The sequence below is a fragment of the Camelina sativa genome, chromosome 5 (genome assembly GCF_000633955.1).
Source record: "Camelina sativa cultivar DH55 chromosome 5, Cs, whole genome shotgun sequence".
In the NCBI taxonomy this organism is placed as follows: Eukaryota; Viridiplantae; Streptophyta; class Magnoliopsida; order Brassicales; family Brassicaceae; genus Camelina; species Camelina sativa.
This window is the reverse complement of record NC_025689.1, coordinates 26,016,758-26,039,817: the sequence shown is the minus strand read 5'-3', so window position 1 is coordinate 26,039,817 and position 23,060 is coordinate 26,016,758. Positions and strand designations below refer to the sequence as shown.

The 23,060-nt window shown below is 38.7% G+C and overlaps 2 protein-coding genes across 2 annotated transcripts in view; both read left to right on the top strand.

The window, feature by feature from the left end:
- Positions 1-6,013, top strand: part of LOC104789589 (butyrate--CoA ligase AAE11, peroxisomal-like) — a 7,521-nt gene extending 1,508 nt beyond the window's left edge. The window contains exons 2-3 of the mRNA XM_010515260.1: positions 4,374-5,227; positions 5,347-6,013. Of these exons, the coding sequence (XP_010513562.1) occupies positions 4,374-5,227; positions 5,347-6,013 (1,521 nt within the window). The remainder of the gene's footprint in view (positions 1-4,373; positions 5,228-5,346) is intronic.
- LOC109132916 lies at positions 12,897-13,358 on the top strand. Its single transcript, XM_019245377.1, has 2 exons — positions 12,897-13,002; positions 13,228-13,358. The coding sequence occupies exons 1-2, from the start codon at positions 12,897-12,899 to the stop codon at positions 13,356-13,358; spliced, it is 237 nt and encodes a 78-aa protein (XP_019100922.1).

Sequence of the window (23,060 nt, the reverse complement as noted above, 5' to 3'; positions counted from 1 at the left end):
CAAAGAGAACATGGGAATTTCTATTGGGGATGATATCTATCAAGTCCAGCCCACTTTGAGCATAATACAAGCCCAAGAAAGCCCAAAATAATCACTTTATTTTGTGGTCAAAGAAGGATGACGAAAATGGAGTTCAACTCACCTTGGGAAAGACACCTTGGGAAGAGAAACATGCACCAAGGGTTAAATCTTCATTCAACTTACTATCTTTATTATCTTTTTAGTTTCAAGAACAATTAATACTTGGCTATGTTACCAAGTTTCTTAAACCCTATATAAACACATGTAATCTCATTTGAGAATCATCAATCAATTTCCTTTTCATTTTATGAGTCTATCTCTTTGTTCTTTGTCTAGAACACTTCTTTGTTTCTTGGTGAGTAATATCCAAGCAACAGCCTCCTCTTACTGGACTAGTGTGTCATATCTAGCAGTGATTGGAGTTGGGAATATCAGCAGCCTTCCGCAACTGTTGTGCGACCCGTCAATCCATCAAATCTCCCTTGTTGCACCTTGCACCCTGGCGAGCTTCTATCTTTTCTAATCCGGCTGAGTGATCCTCGAATTTGGGCGTATCACCTGAAATCTCCAAAATAAGGAGTCCATATCATCATACACAGAGTTCGAGGGGAAGCAACCCGAAGTGGTCGGGAATTTGGACAATCCCCAAACCTGCCTAGCCGGAGGACATAAGAAGAGAGCATGGTTGACTGTCTCCTCCGCCCCTCCACAAATCGCACATTCCATGTCACAACTTAGTCCACGACGTCGTAGATTAGCTGTTGTCGCCATATAACCCGTAATTGCTTGCCACAAAAAATGTCTGACCTTTGGTGGACACCGAATCTGCCAGACAAATGCCTGTAGAGGAATAATATTGGGGCCGGAAACAGGGGAGTCACTCTCTGGTTTCTGGCGCAAAGCTTGATATCCAGATTTAACTGTATAAACACTGGTTTTTGTCAAATGTCAACCCAAGCTATCCGGTGTGGAAAGATTGCCAAGGGGTAAAGCAGAAATAAGGGCTACATCCTCCGGCTCGAAAAAAGCCGAAAGCAATGCCAAGTTCCAGGAATGCGGTGTCCTGTCAATGAAAGTTTCAACTCTAAGCGTTGGATCGGCTGGCGATCCTGAACGCAATGCTAGTCTCGGAGATTGAGCAGGAATCCAGGGGTCAGACCATACTGTAATGGAAGCCCCAGATCTGACCCGTTTAATGAGTCCTTTGTTCACCAGAGAGCAAGCAGAAATCATATTTCGCCATCCATAAGATGGAGAATAAGATTTAATTGGATCCAATGGATCAGAATGCCTATAATATCGTCCTTTGAAAACCTTTGCAAATAAAGAATCTGGAACTGAAATTAACCGCCATAGTTGCTTAGCCAACAATACGGTATTAAAATCATCCAGACACCTAAACCCCAAGCCTCCCTCCATTTTATCAACACACAACCTGTCCCAAGCGATCCAATGTAAGCCCCGTGTTTCCCCTGAAGAGCTCCACCAGAAGTTAGAGATTGCACTAGTAAGTTTCCGTGTAACTAATTTCAGGATTCGAAAGCAGGACATAACAAAGGTAGGAACAGCGGTCGCAACCGATTTGATCATGANCCCCCGAGACAGTAACCTAGCAGGCCATCCACTAGCCCGTTTTTGCAACTGATCCTGGAAAAAAGAAAATATTTTGGTTTTCGACCCACCAAGACTTTCTGGGATTCCCAAGTATGAACTCATACCACCCAAAGTGGTAATACCCAAAATGCCTTTTAAATCCTCACGCACACCCGCATCTACTGTATGTCCAAATTGAACCGAAGACTTCTGAAAGTTTATCCGCTGTCCAGAAATCCGTTCATATTGTCTGAGAATCCCCAAAATAACTTCACACTGCTCCTTCGTAGACCGACAGAAAAGTAGACTATCATCTGCAAACAATAAATGAGAAATCGCCGGACAAGCAGTGGAGAGCTTAATACCCGTAATAAGTTTAGACCTTTCCGCTTTTCATAGATTCACAATAAGGACCCCAGTACAAAGGATAAGAAGATAAGGTGACAAGGGATCTCCCTGGCGAAGCCCTCTATACGGTATTATGGATCCATGGGATTGACCAATTAGTAGGACACTATATTCAACTGATGTCACGTACCACATGATCCAAGAAATCCATTTGTCACAAAAACCAAATTTCCGCAATAAATGTTCAACAAAAGGCCATTCTACCCGATCATAGGCCTTGCTCATATGTGTTTTGATGGCCATGAACTTGCCCTTGCAAGAGGGGTTGGTGCGGAGTCCGTGAAACATCTCCTGAGCAATCAAAATATTATCCGTAATCAAAATTCCTTCTACAAAAGCCGATTGTGTCTCAGAAATCAATGCTGGCAAAAACTTACGTAGTCTCTGACATAAGATCTTCGAGATAATCTTGTACCCAACATTACATAAGCTAATTGGGCGCCATTCAGACATCCAGGTCGGTTTATCCACTTTTGGAATAAGACAAATATTTGTCTTATTTAGGCGTTTGTCAAAACTATCATCCTGAAAGAAGGAGTCTACCGAAAGCTTTAAATCAGCCTTAACCGTGTCCCAATCACGCTGATAAAAAAAGGCCGTCATACCGTCTGGTCCAAGAGCTTTATCAGGATGCATCATAAACAGAGCCTCTTTAATTTCTCGTTCTGTGACAGGTTGAGTTAGTTTCTCATTAATTTCACCTGTGATAGACGTGCTTATTTCACCCAATGATTCCTCAATATCTGAGGGGTCTGTAGATGTGAAAACCTCTTGAAAATAAGAAACTGCAATATCCTGCACCTGAGTCTCCTCCATAATCCAACGCCCGGACTCATCATGCAACCCGACAATAGAATTTTTAGCTCTTCTTAATCTCGTTTGAGATTTCATATCCTGCCGCCTAGGATTCATACAGCGACCCACCATTGTTTTTGAGTACCCCGCTATCAAAGCTGTGTTATCAAAATATGGGATTTTGATTCTGCGCTTAGGAGCCATACCTTCGTCATTCTTGTTCTCCACATTCTTCCCCAATAAAGCACTCTGAGACATGATGAAGCTCACCACCCAGACTCGAACACACCAACCAGACAAGGAAAGAAAACTCTCAAAAATTGTAACAAGGAAACCGAGAACTGAAACAAGGAAGTAGAAAAAATTGTGATGAGTACTGAGGACTACAACACGATCCTTTATATAGTCCCAAACATTCCAAAGCCAATAAGCTATAAAACCTACCGATTTGAACCATAAATGGCAAATGATAGCCTCTTGATACGCCAGCATCAGAATAATATCCGGAATCATCCTGAAACCATTCAAAAGGGAAAATGAAATCAATGTTGATTTCCATTGTGAATCAGACGGCGATCCGATTCGAGAGAAAAATAAGCCTTTATCCCATACATAAAAGCATTGAATCGGTGACCACCATGCTTTAGTATCTTCCAATCGTGTCCTCTGTTTGTTTTTGAACCAAAAAAGGCAAGCAAAATTCTTGTGATACACAGAAATCAGAAGAGGATCTGATATCATCAATAAACCAGTCAAAGAAAGAGAGCGAAACCTTGATATTCTCCATTGCAAATCGATCCTCAGTCTGATTCAAAATGAGATCAAAAATCTGTCCCAAATCAAGCTTCTGCCATCGCCGGTAATAGCAGATCGGACAGACCAAACAGATCGCAAGGAGTGAGAGATTTGGGATATCTCAGCCACGAGGCCCATTAAAGCCGATCGAATCCCCCGATCCCGAATCCGCTTATCCAAAGGAACCCAAGATACCAAATTAACATCATATCTCCAAACGGACATTAAAGCGTCTCAGCTAAAACCATTTAGTCGAATCCATAAAAGAGGCAAGATAGAGAAGACGAATCAGATACCCCGAGAACCGCACAAACCCGATAACAATCCGACGCGAGCACACTGTAAAACATTCAGAAACCTAGATCCACCGTCGCCTTCTCCATCGCTTTTTCTCTCTGTTTTTTTCTCTTCTTCTACACGTTTTTTGAGTATATTGATATAATTAACCAAAGTATTTCTTTAATCCTATTTTTAGGATCTTTCTCTTTTCTTTTTTGTTACAGCCAAAATATTTCTTTAATTAATGTTTTATGTACAAAACATAATGCTTTCCAAAATTTTAATTTCTACAGCCAAAACACTTTAACAATAAAATCTACAACCACATCAAAAAAGTCTATAGCTTAAAAATTTTAAGTTAAAATCTATAGTTAAAAATCAAAAGCTACTCGTAACCAATCAGGTCATTTGTCACTTACTTATTTTGTTTGGGATGGTGATTTTAAAGATATTTAAAATTATTCTTCAATATTTGTGTCTAGGTCTCGATTTTGGCTCCAAACGTACCTGCCATGTACGAGGTGCATTTTAGCGTTCCCATGACTGGAACCGTACTTAACCCTATTAACACCCGTCTTGATGCCAAAACCATAGCCGTCATTCTCCGCCACGCCGAGCCAAAGGTCGTATTTGTGGACCATGAGTTTGCTCCTTTGAACCGAGAAGTCTTCCGTCTCCTATCCTTTGGTGAGTTACAAGCTCACTCGCTGATCATATTCATCAATGAGATCGGTTCCACTACGAATCCTTCCTCCAAGGAGTTAGACTACGAAGGTCTCATCCGAGAAACAGAAACTACACCCTCCCTGTCTGCAACTACGTTCCTTGTCCATGACGAGAATGACCCTATCTCTTTGAACTACACGTCTGGCACCACATCCGAACCAAAAGGTGTGGTGGTTAGCCACCGAGGAGCCTACTTGAGCGCTTTGAGCTCAATTATTGGCTGGGAAATGGCCATTCGCCCGGTCTATCTCTGGACTCTTCCAATGTTTCACGGTACTGGATGGACCCACACATGGTCTGTGGCTGCACGTGGTGGCACCAACATTTGCATAAGAAGTGTGACTGCCCTAGAGATCTATAAGAACATAGATCTACATGAAGTGACGCACATGTGTTGTGCTCCTACAGTCTTTAAAATTCTACTTGAAGGAGGTGGAACCGGCCAGATATCTAGGTCCCCGCCTGTCCGGGTACTAACTGGAGGTTCAGCACCGCCGGCTGCGCTTATTGAAAAAGTGCAGCGATTGGGATTCCAGTTGATGCACTCCTATGGCCTAACAGAGGCTACCGGGTCGGTTCTATTTTGTGAGTGGCAAGATGAGTGGAACAGGTAATATTCACCATGTCAGAATCTATATAGTAGAATCTTATATATAACCATGTTGAAGAGACTTTGCACAACAACCATGTTAAATAATCATAATGATTAAATGAAAAAATTTTAAACAGACTACCAGCGGATCGACAGATGCAGCTGAAAGCAAGGCAAGGGGTAAGCAACTTAGCCATAGCCGACGTCGATGTGAAGAACACGAAAACAAAGGAGAGTGTCCCACGGGACGTGAAAACAATTGGAGAGATTGTCATTAAAGGAAGTAACATAATGAAAGGATATCTAAATAATCCTAAAGCAACAATTGAAGTGTTTAAACACGGATGGCTCAACACCGGATATATAGGCGTGATTTATCCTGATGGGCACTTAGAGATCAAAGACCGATCCAAGGACATCATCATATCGGGAGGTGAGAACATAAGCAGTATTGAGGTCGAGAAAGTTCTTTACGAACACCAGGAAGTGATGGAGGCTGCGGTTGTGGCCATGCCTCACCCTCTGTGGGGTGAAACTCCATGCGCCTTTGTTGTTCTAAAAAAAGGTGAAAAGAAATCGATGACCAAAGAAGAAGATCTGATTAAGCATTGCCGTGAGAATATGCCGCACTATACGTGTCCCAGGAAGGTTGTGTTCTTGGAAGAACTGCCCAAGAATGGGATCGGAAAGATACTAAAGCCGAAGCTAAGAGATATCGCTAAAGGTTTGGTCGTCGATGAGGACGATATCGGTTCCAAGAAAGTTCAAGGAACGGGTGTTAATCAAGTTAGCTCAAAGCTTTAAGGTTACGTATATGAGTGAATTTATATGTTTCTTATATGTATTTATTTCCCTTTGTGTTTGAATTTATGTATTTCTTATAAGTTTGCAAGTTTTAATCATTAAATTTACGATAAATAAAAGGTTTTGTTTAACTCTTTGTAGTTGGATATTATATTACATCCTACTAATAGTGAGAAGAAAAAGTACAAAACATATAAAGAGAGATATATCATTGATGATTTGTTGTCTCTCTTTTCTTTTTGAGTGCCAATTTTTTTCTAAATCTACATTACAATTACTGAGTTCAAGCGCGGAATAAGAGGAAGATACATGTTCAAACCATGGATTTAATCTAACAAACAAATACAATTTGATATGAGGACTATTTGGAATTGAGATGATCATATTTACAACAAATTATGCAAATTCCAGCTCATGGAGACAATGATAGTACTGTTTTAAATGATAGATTAATAAAGTTACTAGTTGAATATTATTACTCGTTCAATATGAAAAAAATTGGTGTTTAGAAAATTATCATCACACAAAATACAACTTTTATTTATTTTTACCAGTTTCATATAATATATAAACAAGATATAAAATCACCAAACTTCCACAAGTTTTATTTTCTTTTATTCTAAACAAAAAGCGGTAAAATTAAAATGCACCCAATAAAGCAATAATTAATGCCAAATATAGACATTATATTCAATCACAGCATCACCACTAGTAAAATTGTACACAAAAGTCTTGGCCTGTGCATACCCTCTTCCGAACCTGAAAGCTCCCGTACCTCCGATGATCGGCATCTCTCTCACCTTCGACAATACAGCGTTCCGGCCATACATCGCCATGGTGCTGCCCGAAAATTTACCCTTAGTGAAAACCAAGTTAAAAGCCATAACGAGACCACTCTTGTTCTGGTCAACCGATGCATACATCCCTTGAGCTCTACCAACTTCCTCTGATGTTATTTCAGGCCCCACCGTCATTATGTCATCCGAGACTGCAACCAACCCGAAATCTGTTGCAAAAGAGTTCGTTTTTGGACCCGTAGCGACTTTGACAGAGGTTGGTTTGTCTCCGGAGACAATGTCGTGGAAGTAGAAGCATATGTGGGTTAGCTTCTCCAGTTTATGTCCTAGAAAATCACTCAAAACCTAAAGCTCTCTCTTGTTCTCTCTTAAACTCATTAGTTATGCAACACCCTTGCATCTTCTTATATAGTAAAAACCTTAGACAAAGTTTCCTGAATCAAATTGGAAAACTAACTTATTAGATATCTCCTAAATCTAAAATATGTATATTTAGTTTTTCTGCTAAATATACTTGTCTTTGGCCTTAAGCTATGTCAAGCTTATTCAACATCCTCCCCCTTAAGCTTGAACTCCTTCTTCTTCAAGTCTTGTACACCAATGAGATCCCTCATTTCTTTAAACTTGATTCTTCCAAGCGCCTTTGTTAGTATATCTGCCTTTTGCTCTGTTCCAGGAACATGCTCCACTTCAATTAGCCCATTTTCAACACATTCTCTTATGAAATGATACCTTCTATGTATATGTTTGCTTCTGCCATGAAAAACAGGATTCCTTGTAAGAGCTATGGCTGACTTATTGTCCATTAAGACTGATGTTTTCGCACAAGAGGATCCAGTAGCTTCACTAAGCAAATCTTGAAGCCAAATCGCTTGCTTTGCGGCTTCGGTTGCTGCCATGAATTCAGCCTCACATGAAGACATTGCAACCGTGTCTTGTTTCTGAGTACACCAGGTAATAAGACTATCATTGAGATAAAAGATGTGACATGTTGTGCTCCTACCATCGTCTTTATCTCCATTGTGACTACTGTCGCTATAACCGATGAGACCTGTTCTGTTTTTTCGAAAATATGTGAGACCATATGACGAAGTTCCGTGCAAATACCTAATGACTTGTTTCAAAGCAACTACATGAGATTCTTTAGGTTCGTGCATGTATCTGCTTAGCACTCCAACACAATACGAGAGGTCTGGTCGCGTGTGAAGTAGGTAGCGAAGACAGCCAATGTTTCTTCTGTACTCTGTCTCGTCGATGCTTCGCTCCTCTGCTGCTTTAGATAACTTTAACCCAACATCCATTGGTATGTGAACTGAATTACACTCTGCCATTCCAACTTCACTTAATATTTTTTCTGCATACCTTTCTTGGCTCAACGTGATTCCATCTTTGTGTTGAACTACTTCAATGGCAAGGTAATAAGTCAATCTACCAAGATCACTCATCCCAAACTTAGAAGCCATTCCTCTTTTGAAGTCTAGAATAATGCTTAGACTAGAACCTGTTACCAATAGATCATCAACATACACGGCTACAAGGAGAAGATGCTCTTTTCTTGCTTTCGATACAGAGAAGGATCTTTGAAGCATGTAACAAAATTCAAGTCCTTAAGAATTTTGTTTAGCTTTGTGTTCCATGCTCTTGGCGCCAGTTTTAGCCCATAGAGTGCCTTGTTCAGTCTGTATACCTTATCCTCACTTCCTTTAGCCACATATCCTTCAGGCTGAGTAACATACACTGTTTCTTTTAGCTCTCCATGAAGAAATGCGGTTTTTACATCTAGATGATGTATCTCCCAACCTTGCAACGCTGCCAGTGCAATGATAAACCAAACTGTTTCAATACGAGCAACTGGCGCGAAGACTTCATCAAAATCAACTCCATGTCTCTGAACATATCCTTTGGCTACGAGTCTTGCTTTGTGTTTGTTAATACTCCCATCAGAATTACGCTTTAGTTTGAAAACCCATTTTAACCCTATTGGTTTTATTCCCACAATACGATCAACCAAATCCCAAGTCTTGTTCTTTGTTATTGATGCAATCTCCTTATTACAAGCCTCCTTCCAAGCTTCTGATTTTTCTGCTTCCACAAACTCACACGGTTCTCCATCTATGACCATCAAGAGATGTTCACTTTCAGCTTCAGCGAGCAACACGTAATCTTCTAAGTACTTAGGTTTTGTCTTGGGTCGCGATGATGCTCGTAACTGTGGCTGAGGTTGAGCTTGTTCTTCATCTTGTACACTCTCTGTTTCTGGTTCTGTTTCTGGCTCTGTTTCAGCTTGACCGTTGTCATCGAAGCTATCTCCTTCGTGACTTTCTTCTTCGTTTCTCTCCATGTCTGCATTATTTTCGCCTCTAATTCCATTATTACCAAACTCCTCAAAGCTTATCTTAAATGTTCCACCATCTTCATGTGTCTTCCTTCCTAGATAACTCCAAGTCCAGCTTTTACTCTCATCAAATATTACATCTCTACTCACCACGACTTTCTTACTTGTTGGATCCAACAGGCGATAGGCTTTTGAGCCTGGTTCAATTCCAAGATGCACCAAGACTCGAGACCTATCTTCAAGTTTCTTAAGGTGTTGAACCTCTGTTTTAGCATAACACACACACTCGAAAACACGCAAATGGTCAACGACCGGCTTTCTTCCCTTGAAAACTTTGTACGGAGTCTTTGTGTCCAAGGCTCTGGTTGCAACTCTATTGATGAGATAGGTAGCATGTCTCACAGCTTCACCCCAAAGATAATTCGGCATGTCCATGGTTTTTAGTATACTTCTAGTCATCTCCAAGAGTGTTCTATTTCGACGTTCAACCACCCCGTTTTGTTGAGGCGTGTATGGCGCTGTCAAGTGTCTTGTAATACCAGAATCATCACAGAATTCTTGAAACTCATGAGAGGTAAACTCTCCTCCCCTATCTGTTCGAAATGTTTTAATGGACTCTCCTGTTTCTTGTTCGACCATTGCCTTGAACTTCTTGAATTTTTTAAATGCATCGCTCTTCTCTCTCAAGAGTAGGACCACATATAGCGTGAGTGATCGTCAATTAAAACAAAGATGTACCTGTTTCGAGCAGACTTAGAGGGTGTAATAGGACTGCACAGATCGCCATGTATGAGTTCGAGTAGTTTTGATGCCCGGAAAGATGTTGATTGAGGGAAGATTCGCCGTGTTTTCTTTCCGAGTAGACAAGAGACACACGTTTCCTTTTCAATTGGTATATTTGGTATACCAATTACCAGCTCCTTTTGTATCATCTTCTTTATGGTTTCTAGACCAACATGTCCTAACCTTTCATGCCATCTAGTAGAATCACTCTGTGCCATCAACTGCAGACATTTATTGGTTTCGCCACCTTCCATAAGGACTTTGTACAAACGATTTTTTGATCTTGTAGCCTTTACCAATAGAATACCGTTTCGATCATGCAGCGTGAGATAGTCTTCTTTCATTCTTACATCACATCCTGATTCTGTAGCCTGCCCCAAGCTTATGATATTGCTCTTTAAATCCGGTATATAGTAGACATCTGCCAGAATTTTCTTGTCTCCATTCTTTGTGATAAAAAGAACTGAACCTTTTCCTCTTATATCGATGCGTGAATCATCCCTGAACCGCACCTTACCTGTGACCGTCTTGTCAAGTTTGGAGAAGTATGTGAGATTTCCGGACATATGATTGCTCGCTCAAATTTCAAGATACCAGACATTGGTATCATGTTTTTCGAAATCGTTTGGTGTCACATTCTTCTCATTCAAGTAGACAACTTCATGTATCATAAGTTCCTCAGCTTCTTTAGTGTCCTCTTGGTCATTCTCTCGTGTCTCTTGGAGTTTAAGCAACCTATTTGGACATTCTGATGCATAATGTCCTGTTTTATCACACCGAAAACAAACCACCTTAGACTTGTCTCGCTCTTGCCTATATCCTCCGTTTGATTGATTCCAAAACCGTCCTCTTCCTCGTCCTCGACCGTTAAACCATCCTCCTTGTCCGCTACCTCTTCCACCTGAGCCATAGTTTCCTTGGTAAGGCTGAAAGTCCGTATTAGCATACATGAGCTTTCCTTGGTCGTTTGATTGTTCATCCTCTTCTTCAGCAGAGATCCGCTCCTCATAGGTTTTCAACCTTCCCACGATGTCTTCAAAACTTGTGGTATTGAGATCAAGCACTTGTTCAAGTGAAGCAATAATATGTATGTATCGCTTTCTTGGCAAGCTCATACGGAATTTCTTGACAAGTTTTGGTTCTTCAATGTTTTCTCCTAAGGCAGCAGATTTTGTTGACAATTCTGAGAGCTTACCCGCGAAAGCATCGATAGTGTCGGATTCTTTCATCTTGAGTCGGTCAAACTCGGCCATGAGAGTTTGTAATCGTGCTTCTTTGACCCTGTCAGCACCAACATATCTTGCCTTGATCGCATCCCAAACCGCTTTAGAATTATTGAGATCTCCAACTTGTAGAATCAGCACCTTCGGTATGGACTGGAAAAAAAGAACTCTCGCCATGTCGTCCTTCTCAACATCGGTCGTTCCTGGTTCTATAGCTTCCCAAACCTTATGCACTCTGAGCGTAATCCTCATACGCATGGACCACACGGTATAGTTGGTGATGGTAAGCATAGGACATTGTATGGACGAGGGATTGCTTTCTTTCGGTTTAGCCACAACGATATCACTCATGTTGTGATTTCAAACATAAGAACTTAGATTCTAGTTTAGCTCTGATACCAAATATAAAACTAGAACACAAGAACTTCAAAGAATTTAAGAACACAAGATAAAAAGAATTACTCTCTTTTATTAATCTTTAGGAAAATCACTCAAAACCTAAAGCTCTCTCTTGTTCTCTCTTAAACTCATTAGTTAGGCAACGCCCTTGCATCTTCTTATATAGTAAAGACCTTAGACAAAGTTTCCTAAATCAAATTGGAAAACTAACTTATTAGATATCTCCTAAATCTAAAATATGTATATTTAGCTTTTCTCCTAAATATACTTGTCTTTGGCCTCAAGCTATGTCAAGCTTATTCAACAGTTTTGTGCTACAAACTCAACTGAAAATGTGATTGTGTTTTAGTGGAAGTGCTTGCATTATTTATTTGTGGATCCTCACAAGGCTGTAAAAGCCAACAAACTTTGCCTTTGATATGCCATTAAAGTCATAGTCAAATGGCTTTTAGTGAAGGGACCATTGCCTCTCACTTTAATTTCTCCGCTTCATCACCTAGGTCGTAGATCGTAGATCCATCTAGTGAGATAAGTAATTTATATGTTATGCAAACCCGGGTCTGCATGACCAGCTATCATGAACGGACCGGACTAGGTAGCATATAATTCCAATACATTAAACCGTTCTGTATTGTACGTACATGCAAGATGAATTGAAGAGGATTTATATTTACATTTTGATTGGCAAACATATCGTATCCCTTTCATAGCATGTAACCTCACGCAAGCTATAAATTTAGATTGCTTTATGGTGAACAGCAAATGCAAGTGAAGTTGAAGAACATAAGCCCACTAATGTCTCATGGTTAAACACTCTAGATTCTACCTCAATATATACACAATCAATGTCAAACTGTCAATACACAGAATTTCATAATGAGACCATTTTCCACGTCTAGGCTTATTTAGACCATATCTATTGGGGATATTACCCACTAAAATTTCTTACGAATATAATAGTCAGAATTTTAATACTATTTAATTGTATGATACATTTTTAATTTACAAAATGAAGATATGAAACAAGTGTCATTTGAGTATCTCATAACAATTGTTTTAAATTGGTATTATTGAATATTCTTCTCTACATAATAGACATAAGGGATTCGGATTACTAAGAAATGTATCAATGATATTATATTCAAACTTACTTAAGTCCTAGTACTGCTACAGCTTATGCACCAAACCGCGTTGTGACAAACATTAACTGAAATTAACATTTATTATTGAATATATGCTTGATTGTTGAATTTCAATGTATTAATAACTAAGTATATTCTTGATTCTATTTTCTCACATAATCTAAGTCTATATATACAATGAACTTACTGGTTAACATTGTAACAATGGCAGTAAAGGAAACACAAACTTCTCGTCTTCTAAGTTTGCTTATTATGCTTCTATGTCTATCCTTTCATGTTAGAGTCACGGAGGCTAGATTCCGTCACATAGGTCAGTATCATCATCTATTTATCCCAAAAACTTTGTTACACGACTTTATATATATTGCGAATTTTTTTTTTTAATTGTGATTTAGTATTGCAAAAATATTGCTAAGTTAATCATTGTTAGCGATAATATTTCCATTATCCTTTGGCATTTGTCAAGTAAAAACACTAAATTTCATCTAGTAATAAATTTACAACTAATATATGCATAATCTTTTAATGTATTCAGTTCGCATTTCCACTTCTCCTTCTAGATCCACTCCGCCCTCTAAACCGTGTGGAAGTGGTATTTATCATGTTGACGGAGCAACAGAAGCGTCTTGTAGACGCCCTGCAAGACCATCTGCAGCAGACCCTTAATCTCTATGTTGAAGAAAACAAATTAAGAATATATCAAATATGTCCCATGGATTATATCTGCTTCACAAACTATAGAATCGTTTGTTTCGTTATTCCTTCTAGTCCTATGTAGCAGCTAAATTTGCTTCTTCTTCTTCTTTTTTACATCTTACGTTCCAATAACTTATTCTCCGGATGTTGAACTCTATGACTTGTTAAAAAGTGTGGTAATGTTCCCTTAGCACCTTTTAAATTTACTTTTTCTCCAATTCTTAAGAAATAAATTCCAAGACTACCGGAATTAGACTCCAATAAATCGTATTACTCGCATAATAGGAATTGGCCACAGATTGGGTTTTTCGATCCAAAGATCTCAAAAATTTCTAGCAAATAATATATTTTATGAGAATAGATACAGGTTAGGTGTATGGGTCAGACAGGCTAAAAACTTGTTGACATTATCGCTCATAACATATGCAAAACAATTCCTGTTCTATTATCACTAAGTTCATAGAAACGACTAGAGAAAAAGTCAATCTTCCTAGCTAATATATTACCAAAGAACAAGAAAAATAAATCTTATTATTTTCCTTTTAAGCAAATTCAGAAAGAAGCTATGAACAGTCAAAAATAATTGCTCAGACGGGCGTAGAGGAACGGGCAGTAGCTAATTTGTTTTTCGTTGGTAAATTATTAAATTATCAACAAAAAAAATGATATCATTAAATTATCATTAACTTAGTGCTCATTTTTCTGGATTTAAATCTCTTAATCCAGTAGTCAAAAGTTAACGTTTCTACACTAGATTTGAGCTAAGATTTAATTTTCAAAGAATACCATTTTTTGCAGATTGTGGAACACCACTAAACGGGAAATCGCAAAATATTGCAAGCATAACTGTTTATCGCAGACTCCAGTGTTAGGAATAAGAGACTGTCCATTGTTTGTATAACGCTAAAGTGAAAGAGAAATATTTTAACGAAAAAGCAATCGAAGAACAGTGATATTACTTTTAATAAAAAGTATAAAAACTAGAAACATATTTTATTGAATAAAATGTTAGAACCTAATATATATCTAAATTATTATATAGAAAAAAATAAACTAAACAATATTTTTAAACCTAACTAGATTATGACCCGCGATACACTGCGGAATAAGTTTTTTTTTAAATTTTTTGTGTTAATATACTATTTTAATACTAATTTTGCTAATATATTTTTTTGTTAATTTTAATATATAAACCGTGGTATATCGCACAACAATTTTTGTTTCCTACAATCTTAACTAAATCAGTTTGATTCGACATATTTTATATTGGTGTTGTTAAAACATTAAAATGAAGATTTAACCCGTATTGAAATATCATATTATTGATAGTTTATTTTTTAGTATTATTAATTCAATCATGTAATGTCATATAACCCGTCATGTAATATAACTCGTTTGTGTAATTTTAAAATTTAATATGTTTAAATATTTATAATTTTAAACTTTTTATTAAATTTAGATATATCAGTTATAAATTATAAACTTCTTAAAATTTTATAATTTACTATATACAGTAAATTTACTATATTGTATATGTATGTTGAATACACACTTTTTATATTAATTGAGTAATATATGTTTGTTTAAAAAAATTCAAATCACAATATATGCAGGAAAAATACACCTTTTTATTAACTTTATGTATTATATGATGATTCACTATATTTAAATTTTAAAATCAAAAAGAGATGATAGGAGAATAATTTTTTTTTAATCTGGAATAAATCTTCTAAATATCTATATTAATTATAAAATATTATATTTATGGATATTTAAAATATTTTAATTGTGTTTGGTATAAGGATAGTAGAGATTATTAACTAAACTTGTTTGGATATGAATATAAGCATTAAATAACATTCAATGTAAAAACTTTCCAAACAATATATTTGAACAAAAACTGCTGCAAAAATACTAGTATAGATTCGGAGGGTGAATCAGATAAAGTAGGTCAACCGGGTTCGATCACAAGCAAATCTACTACTAAACATTGTTAGACTCATATTTTGTTAAACATTAATTGACTAAATTTGTGTTTAGCGGCAACCTATTTCGGCGAAAAAGCTAGATTTATGTGAAATTGTCCAATGATAATGTGAAACACAATTTTAATCAATTTTCGAAAAAGATGGTCCACAGAGATTTTTTTACTAACGGATTTCTGTTTTTTTTTTTAAATGCCAGATTTCTGTGAGACATAATCAATTCATATGCACAAACATGAGTATGAATTATTAATAATACAACACAATCGATATAATTACGTAAACATGAGGAACTGAGGTTGAATTATTATAGTACAAGAACATTTGAAATATTATACATTTGATTATGTACAGACAATATAAAGAGACCCTTTTTTTGGACAAATGATTAACGAATTAAAAAAAAAAATAAAGTGACCACGATTAAAAAAAACAAGAAAAAAAAAAGCCAAGATAAAGAGATGAGGAATTGCACTGTATAACTCAAAAAAAAATTATAATTAACCCACTAACCATACTAACCATATAAACATTATATACTCTATATTTTCTATATTAATTACATATTTTACCCTTACCACTTCAACCACCACCACCCCCTACCATCACAACCACCATCCCCTACCACCACAATCACCACCTCCGGCCACCATCTCCGACGACCTCCTCCGGCGATTTTTTCCGGCGACCAACTCCGACGGCCAACTCCGGCGATCTTTTCCGGCGGACAACTCCGCCGGCCACATCCGCCGGTCACCTACTCCGGCCACCTCCGGCGACCCCCTCCGCCGGCCACCTACTCCGGCCACCTCTGCCGGCCATCTCCGCCGGCCACCTACTCCGGCCACCTCCGCCGGCCACCATCACCACCCTCAACCACCACCTATCAACATTAAATTGGTAATTTTCCCTACCCCTAATCCTACTTTCCTAATTTTTTCAAATATATGGTTATTTTCTTCTATGGTTTTATTGGTTTGGTGAGTGAGCAAATTCACCCTAAAGAGATCACGAGAGTATAGGGCACTATTATCATGACAATCACAAATATGGGCAAAAAAAGGATTTTGAAAGCAAAAGAGAAAGATAAAAGACCAACAGATTAACAGTAACATTAACGTCTAAGTATCTAAGTCTTCAATTACTTTATAGTACAGATTCACGGGAGGGATTCAATGGTATGACATTTTCAAACTGAACAATCAAAGTGTTGAAGTCTTCAATTAAAGAAGTGCCAAAGCTTATACACAAAACCGCGTTATGGTATACTTGTTGAATTTCACATTTATTATTAATTTTCTGCTTGACTATGAATATGCATTGTATTAAAATGAGTTACATATATCTTCATTTTCTCTTCTCCAGTGATTTCATTTTTCTATATAAACAATCTAAAAACTAGCCAATGTAATATATGAATATACGATAACAATGGCAGAAAAGAAAACACAACCCTCTATTCTTTTATGCTTGCTTTTTTTGCTTCTATGTCTATCTTTTCATGCAAGAGTCACGGAGGCTAGAGTCCATCACGTAGGTCAGTATCATCTATTTATCACAAAAACTTTGCTACACTATCTTACTTATTTTGGGAAATTTTTATTCTTATTTTACTCAAAATTTTTATTTTATTTTACTCTTGCATTTCTTTAGAATTTGAATCGTAAATTCGAAAAGGAATCAATAATACAAAACCACTCTTTCAATTTATGATTACATCTTAAAAGAAAAATTAAGGGATCAAAATAATATTATTTCAAACATTTAAAATTTATTTTACTAGAATTGATTGTTTGTTAGTTAGAGAGTAGCAGAATGATATGATATTTATTAATATATCTTTCACAAATTTAATAAAGTAATTTGTTATGATTCATGTAACATATTAATGTATCAAGTCCGGATTTCCACTCCGCCTTCTCCAGCGTGTGGGATTGGTAAAACAAAACAAACCAACTCGTGGAAGTCTTGTAGACGCCCTAAAAGACCGTCTGCTGCAAATCCTTGATCTACATGCTTAAGAGTTAAGAGAAAATAACACACATATCAAAAATCAATATTGTCCCAGGTTTATATCTTCCTCATAAGATTTAAGTGGATTTTTTTTCTTTTTTTCTTTTCTTGTATGGATATCGATATGGTCTCCATGTTAGAAGACAACTCAAGAATCGAATGTCCCGTGATTTCTTCTTCTACACAAAATCAAGAATTGTATGTGCGTGTGTGCATGTAACTTAATCGTGATTTTGAACACTGATGCTTGTTATTTGTTTTTTTGTTATAGAACACTGATGCTTGTTATTAAGTTGTTGCTAATTTACTTATTATTTTGTTTCTGTCTATTGATGGGAGATGACATGTACATATGTATAACCTATATTGTATATGGTATAATAACTATATGCAGTGTAAATATCCACCTCTCGACAGCAAATTTTGTAAAAATTCATTGTGGACAAAACCCCGATCAGTTATGTAACTATGAGCGTGAATGGTTCTCTTGCAACCGCCCGAGTACAGTATATTTGTGGGTGTTCGACATGAGTCATAGACTTATTCTTTCATAATATTTAATTTAAACTTCTTTAAAAATCAAAAAGTACGAGGATTGAAACGAGTACGGGGAATAAACGGAAACGAAAACGGGGACAAAACAGCAACGTCAAAATTTATAGATACACTAAAATTAAATATTATGAATACCCTTAACTTTGTAAACATATAAAAAAAACCCTTAAATTATAAATAAAAGTTTATAATACACTAAAATAGTAGATAATATATACTAGGAAATATCCAGTAATGTTTAGCACGAGTCAACATTTTTTCTAAGAATTATAATATAATAATGTTATATTTCTTATAAATATTATTTTGTTTGAGATAGTATTTATTTTAATATTGCAAATTTTCAGTAAATCAATATATATTTTTTTGAATATTAGTTATTTTAATATTATAGTATTTAAATTTACATCAAGTGAAAGGATCCAACATTTTTTTTAATAATAAATAATAATAAATATAAATATAATAATAATGAATAAACTACAACTAGTGGCCCATAACCACTAGCCACCTAACCACAATCACAATCAACAGCGGAATAACAATACAAATATCCAATAAATATCCAATAAATATAAATAGCCAATATTCAAAACATAACCAATATCCAAATAACCAATCATTAGAAAACATGGAACCAGCAACCTAGCAATGTTTCTATTGACCCAACTCTAGCAACCTAGCAATGCCGGACAACATCCAATCGAGTCCCTAGAACATTCTCCTATTCATTGCCTTGACTCTACGATCACAATTTGCCTTTACCTGCACCACAAATACCAATTGAGATGCATGAGTATTTTATAAACACTCAGTGAGGCAATCCTCCCATCTACTGAGCTATACACACAAGCAATAAGATCCCTACATGCCACAAACAACAATCAATAAAACAAACCAGGCAATATACAAAGCATGCATCATCCGTCGTAGCTGAAAGAAGGGTGTCGACCGACACTNACATCCGTCGTAGCTGAAAGAAGGGTGTTGATCGACACTGACAATCTGGTGTCGACCGACACCATGCCCGACACTCCCGAAAACCCTAGTTTGTGTCGACCGACACCTCTACATGGTGTCGATCGACACTCGCCAAAGTCTCGAGCCGTCCTCGCGTTGGTGTCGACCGACACCCCAACTGGTGTCGATCGACACCGATGCCGAGCACCGATTTCCTTCGATTAAAAACTCTGAATCTCGCCTCCAATCTTCTCCAATCCGCTCCATGCATTCCCAGAAGCCAAAACCTTGCCATAGCAGCCACGAATAACCATAGAGAACTCAAAGAAACAACCACATAAGCACCAAATCATAGAAAAACTAGAGATCTTAGCTTAGATAAGCCATGGTCATGCACTCACCTATCTGCAAGAAGAATTTGACAACCAATGATGAATCCAACCTTCCTAGCAAGCTTCAAGCTCCTTCCTAGCTCCAAATCTCTCAAGAACAGCCAAGCAATCTCCCAGAATCACCAAAAAGCTCAAGAACACTCTTTCTCTTTGTTTTCTCTCCAAACAGCGTGAAACAAAAACAAAACACGACCCTAGGTCGTTTTCTCCCTTTTATAACTCGGTTCAATGGTTTCCTTAAACCAAACCGGTCCAAATCGATAATTAACTCAATCTGGTCGAACCAGAAATCAATGGTGTTGGTCGACACCCACCCCCAAAACTCAGAGTTTTGGTTCACGGGTGTTACAATTCTCCCCCACCACATAGATTCGATCTCGAATCTCGAACAACCATCAGCCAAGGACTCCCGTGCAAACGCCTCCACAGCCTGCACTCTTCTGACCGATCTACGGAAGGTCACCTCTACGCGATAGACTCACGCTCCAGTCGTTATTTGCTCTCGACTTTTGGACTTTCCTTTACTCATAGGCCTAAACCTTGAGTTTTTATTGGCTCCTCATCAGACCTAAGTCTGCATGCCATAATGTTGGCTCCTCATCGGGCCTAAACCCGCATGCCATAATATATATAAGGAAAATCCAATACTCGTCTCTCGGGTTGCCACCCTATAGTGCACCCCCGGATCGTCATCCAAAGTCGATATACCAACCATACTCCCAAGCCACAAAGTCTCAGAATATGGCAGTACTAGGAGAACCTAAGTCCCCTAAGAGTCGCGAGCAAACAATTCTGAATACGTCTGAGTCCTATCCCTATCTAGGTTTCCTTCCCGTGGCTCTCGTAAGACATCTCAATGTCGTACCAACCACATATCCCCTCACTGGAATACCTCATGACCGCACAAGGATCATATACATGCCACAAGGCCAAACAAATGTCCTAAACAGGACCGTCCCAAGGCCAAACAATCTGTCTAAAACAGGACCGTCACAAAGACCAAACAATCTATCCTAAACAGGACCGTCACAAAGACCAAACAATCTGTCCTAAACAGGACCGTCACAAAGACCAAACAATCTGTCCTAAACAGGACCGTCACAAAGACCATCTGTCCCGAAGAACCGTCACAAAGACCATATGTCCCGAAGGACCGCCTAAACAGGCACTCTGGCTAAACAGCCCACCACAAAGGCTACACATCTGGCTAAATAGCCCGCCACAAAGGCCACACAACTAGCTAAACAGTCCGCCACAAAGGCCACACAATGTCTCAAAAGACTGCCACACACGGGCACAATGACACAAAAGTCCGCCACTAAGGCCACACATGCCACTCCGAGGCTCACAACCACTAAAAATGAAAAAATTCTAACTCGCATTAAACTTTCCATTTTTAGCACTTCCCACTTTTGGAAACTTCTATCTCAGGAAACTTTCCTTCAAACCACCATAGTCCCAAAAGACTCTCATCAAAGGAATCTTTTTCTTCTGAAGTTCCTTGATCCTCCTCCCGAAAACCCTCACTGGTCTCGCCTCCACAGTCATGTTAGGCTGAAGGTCTTCAGGAATCTTAGCCAACAACTGATCATACTCACGGAGACACCTCCGCAACATAGAAATATGAACACCTTGTGGAACGCACGCATAACCTCAGGAAACTCCAACCTATACGCTACCGGTCCCACCCGCTCAATCACTCTGAACGGACCCATAAACTTCAGACTCAACTTAGTCTCTGTCAATGACCTGTTCGGACCCCGAAACATGGCCATCTTGAGTACACTCTGTCTCCAAAACTAAAACTCAAGATCTCTCCTCCTCCTATCGGCATAACGCCTCTGCCGATCCTAAGCTTCCTTCATGTTCAGCTTGAGAACCCGAATCTTCTCTGAGGTCTCCTGACCAAAATCTACTCTGAACATGCTCATCTCCCCCACCTGATTCTAGCATAACGGTATATGGCATAGCCTCCCATACAACGCCTCATAAGGAGCCATCTTAATACTCACCTGATAGATGTTGTTGTAAGCAACTCTACCAGGTTCAGGTGATCTGCCCAATGGCCACCCCGATCCAACACACACATCCTCAGCAAATCCTCCAGCGTCTGGATCATCCTCTCTGACTGTCCATCTGTCTGAGATGATAGGTTGTACTCATATGCACCTTAGTGCCCATCTCTGCCTGAAATGCCTTCCAGAACACCGAAGTGAAATTGGAATCCCTATCAGACACGATACTCGCTGGCACCCCATGCAATCTGACTATCTCTCTCACATACTTCTTAGCCAAGACCGTTGCTCCATCAGTCTTCTTAATGGCCAGAAATGTGCTGACTTAGTCAACCGGTCCACAATGACCCAAATAGCATAGAAAGTCCGTGACACTGGCAATCCTACCACGAAATCCATCGTGATCATATCCCACTTCCACTCAGGAATAGGTAGGCTCTTCAGTAACCCGCCAGGAACCTGATGCTCAGCCTTCACTAGCTGACACACATCGCACCTCGCGACCCAACTAGCTACATCCTTCTTCATCCAACCTAATGATAGTACCTCTTGAGATCACGGTACATCTTAGTCGCTCCTGGATGAATAGAAAACTTGCTTGCATGAGCCTCTCTCAGGATCTCATGCCTCAACTCCTCATCCTTGGGCACACAAACCCGACCGTACACCAAGATAGTACCATTATCTGAGACCTGATACTCTTAATCAACATCTCTTGAGACATTCACCAGCCCCAAATCCTTCTATTGAGCCAACCACACCCTACTAAGAAGATTTGCTCTATCAACTGCTTCCAAACCCAACGGTTCCTGTGAAACAGCACACAACCTAAAAGCACTGATCTCTCCTACCAAAGACTCCATCTCCTGCTCTTGAGCCAAAACTACCCTCTTCCGACTCAGAGCATCTGCAACCGTGTTAGCCTTACCAGGGTGATAAGCTATCTCCAAATCATAATCTGCCACAAGCTCCATCCACCGCCTCTGACTCAAATTAAGCTCAGGCTGAGTGAATATATACTTCAGGCTCTAATGATCTGTAAACATCTGTACATTTGCACCATAAATATATGATCTCCAAATCTTCAGGGCAAAAACTACAACAGCCATCTCCAAATCATGAGTAGGATAGTTGCCCTATGCTTCCGCAGCTGTCGCGAAGCGTAGGCAATCGCCTTCTCATGCTGCATCAACACACACCCCAAACAACTCTAGATGCATCAGTATAAACCACATAGGGTTCTCCCTACTCAGGCAAAGCCAACACTGGCGTAGTAGTCAACATCTCCTTAAGGCTTGCAAAGCCCTCTTCACACTCCCGTGACCACACAAAAGGAAACATCCTTCCCTGTCAACCTAGTCATCGGGCATGCCCTACTCACAAAACCCTGTACAAACCTCCTGTAGTAACCTGCCAAAATAAGGAACTCATAAAACCCATACCTCGTCCTTCTTCTACTCTCACAACACCGACGCTCCCCACAGTGAAGTTATAGGAAAAAAGAATTCCATGCTCAACAAATCCTCTGGTTACGTCCTCAGCTCTACTAGACTAATAATCAAGTATGCCGATATCAACTCACCGCCACCTGAATATCAATCTTCTTGTTCGTCCAAGAATCTCTTGTAACTTGCCTCTTAGGGAAACTTCCACAAGATAGCTTATTCCAGAAATGGTTTTTCCACTTGGCAATCCTGCACAGAAAATCATCAATACGAGCGTAATAAAACAAACAAGTACCATATGTTCACA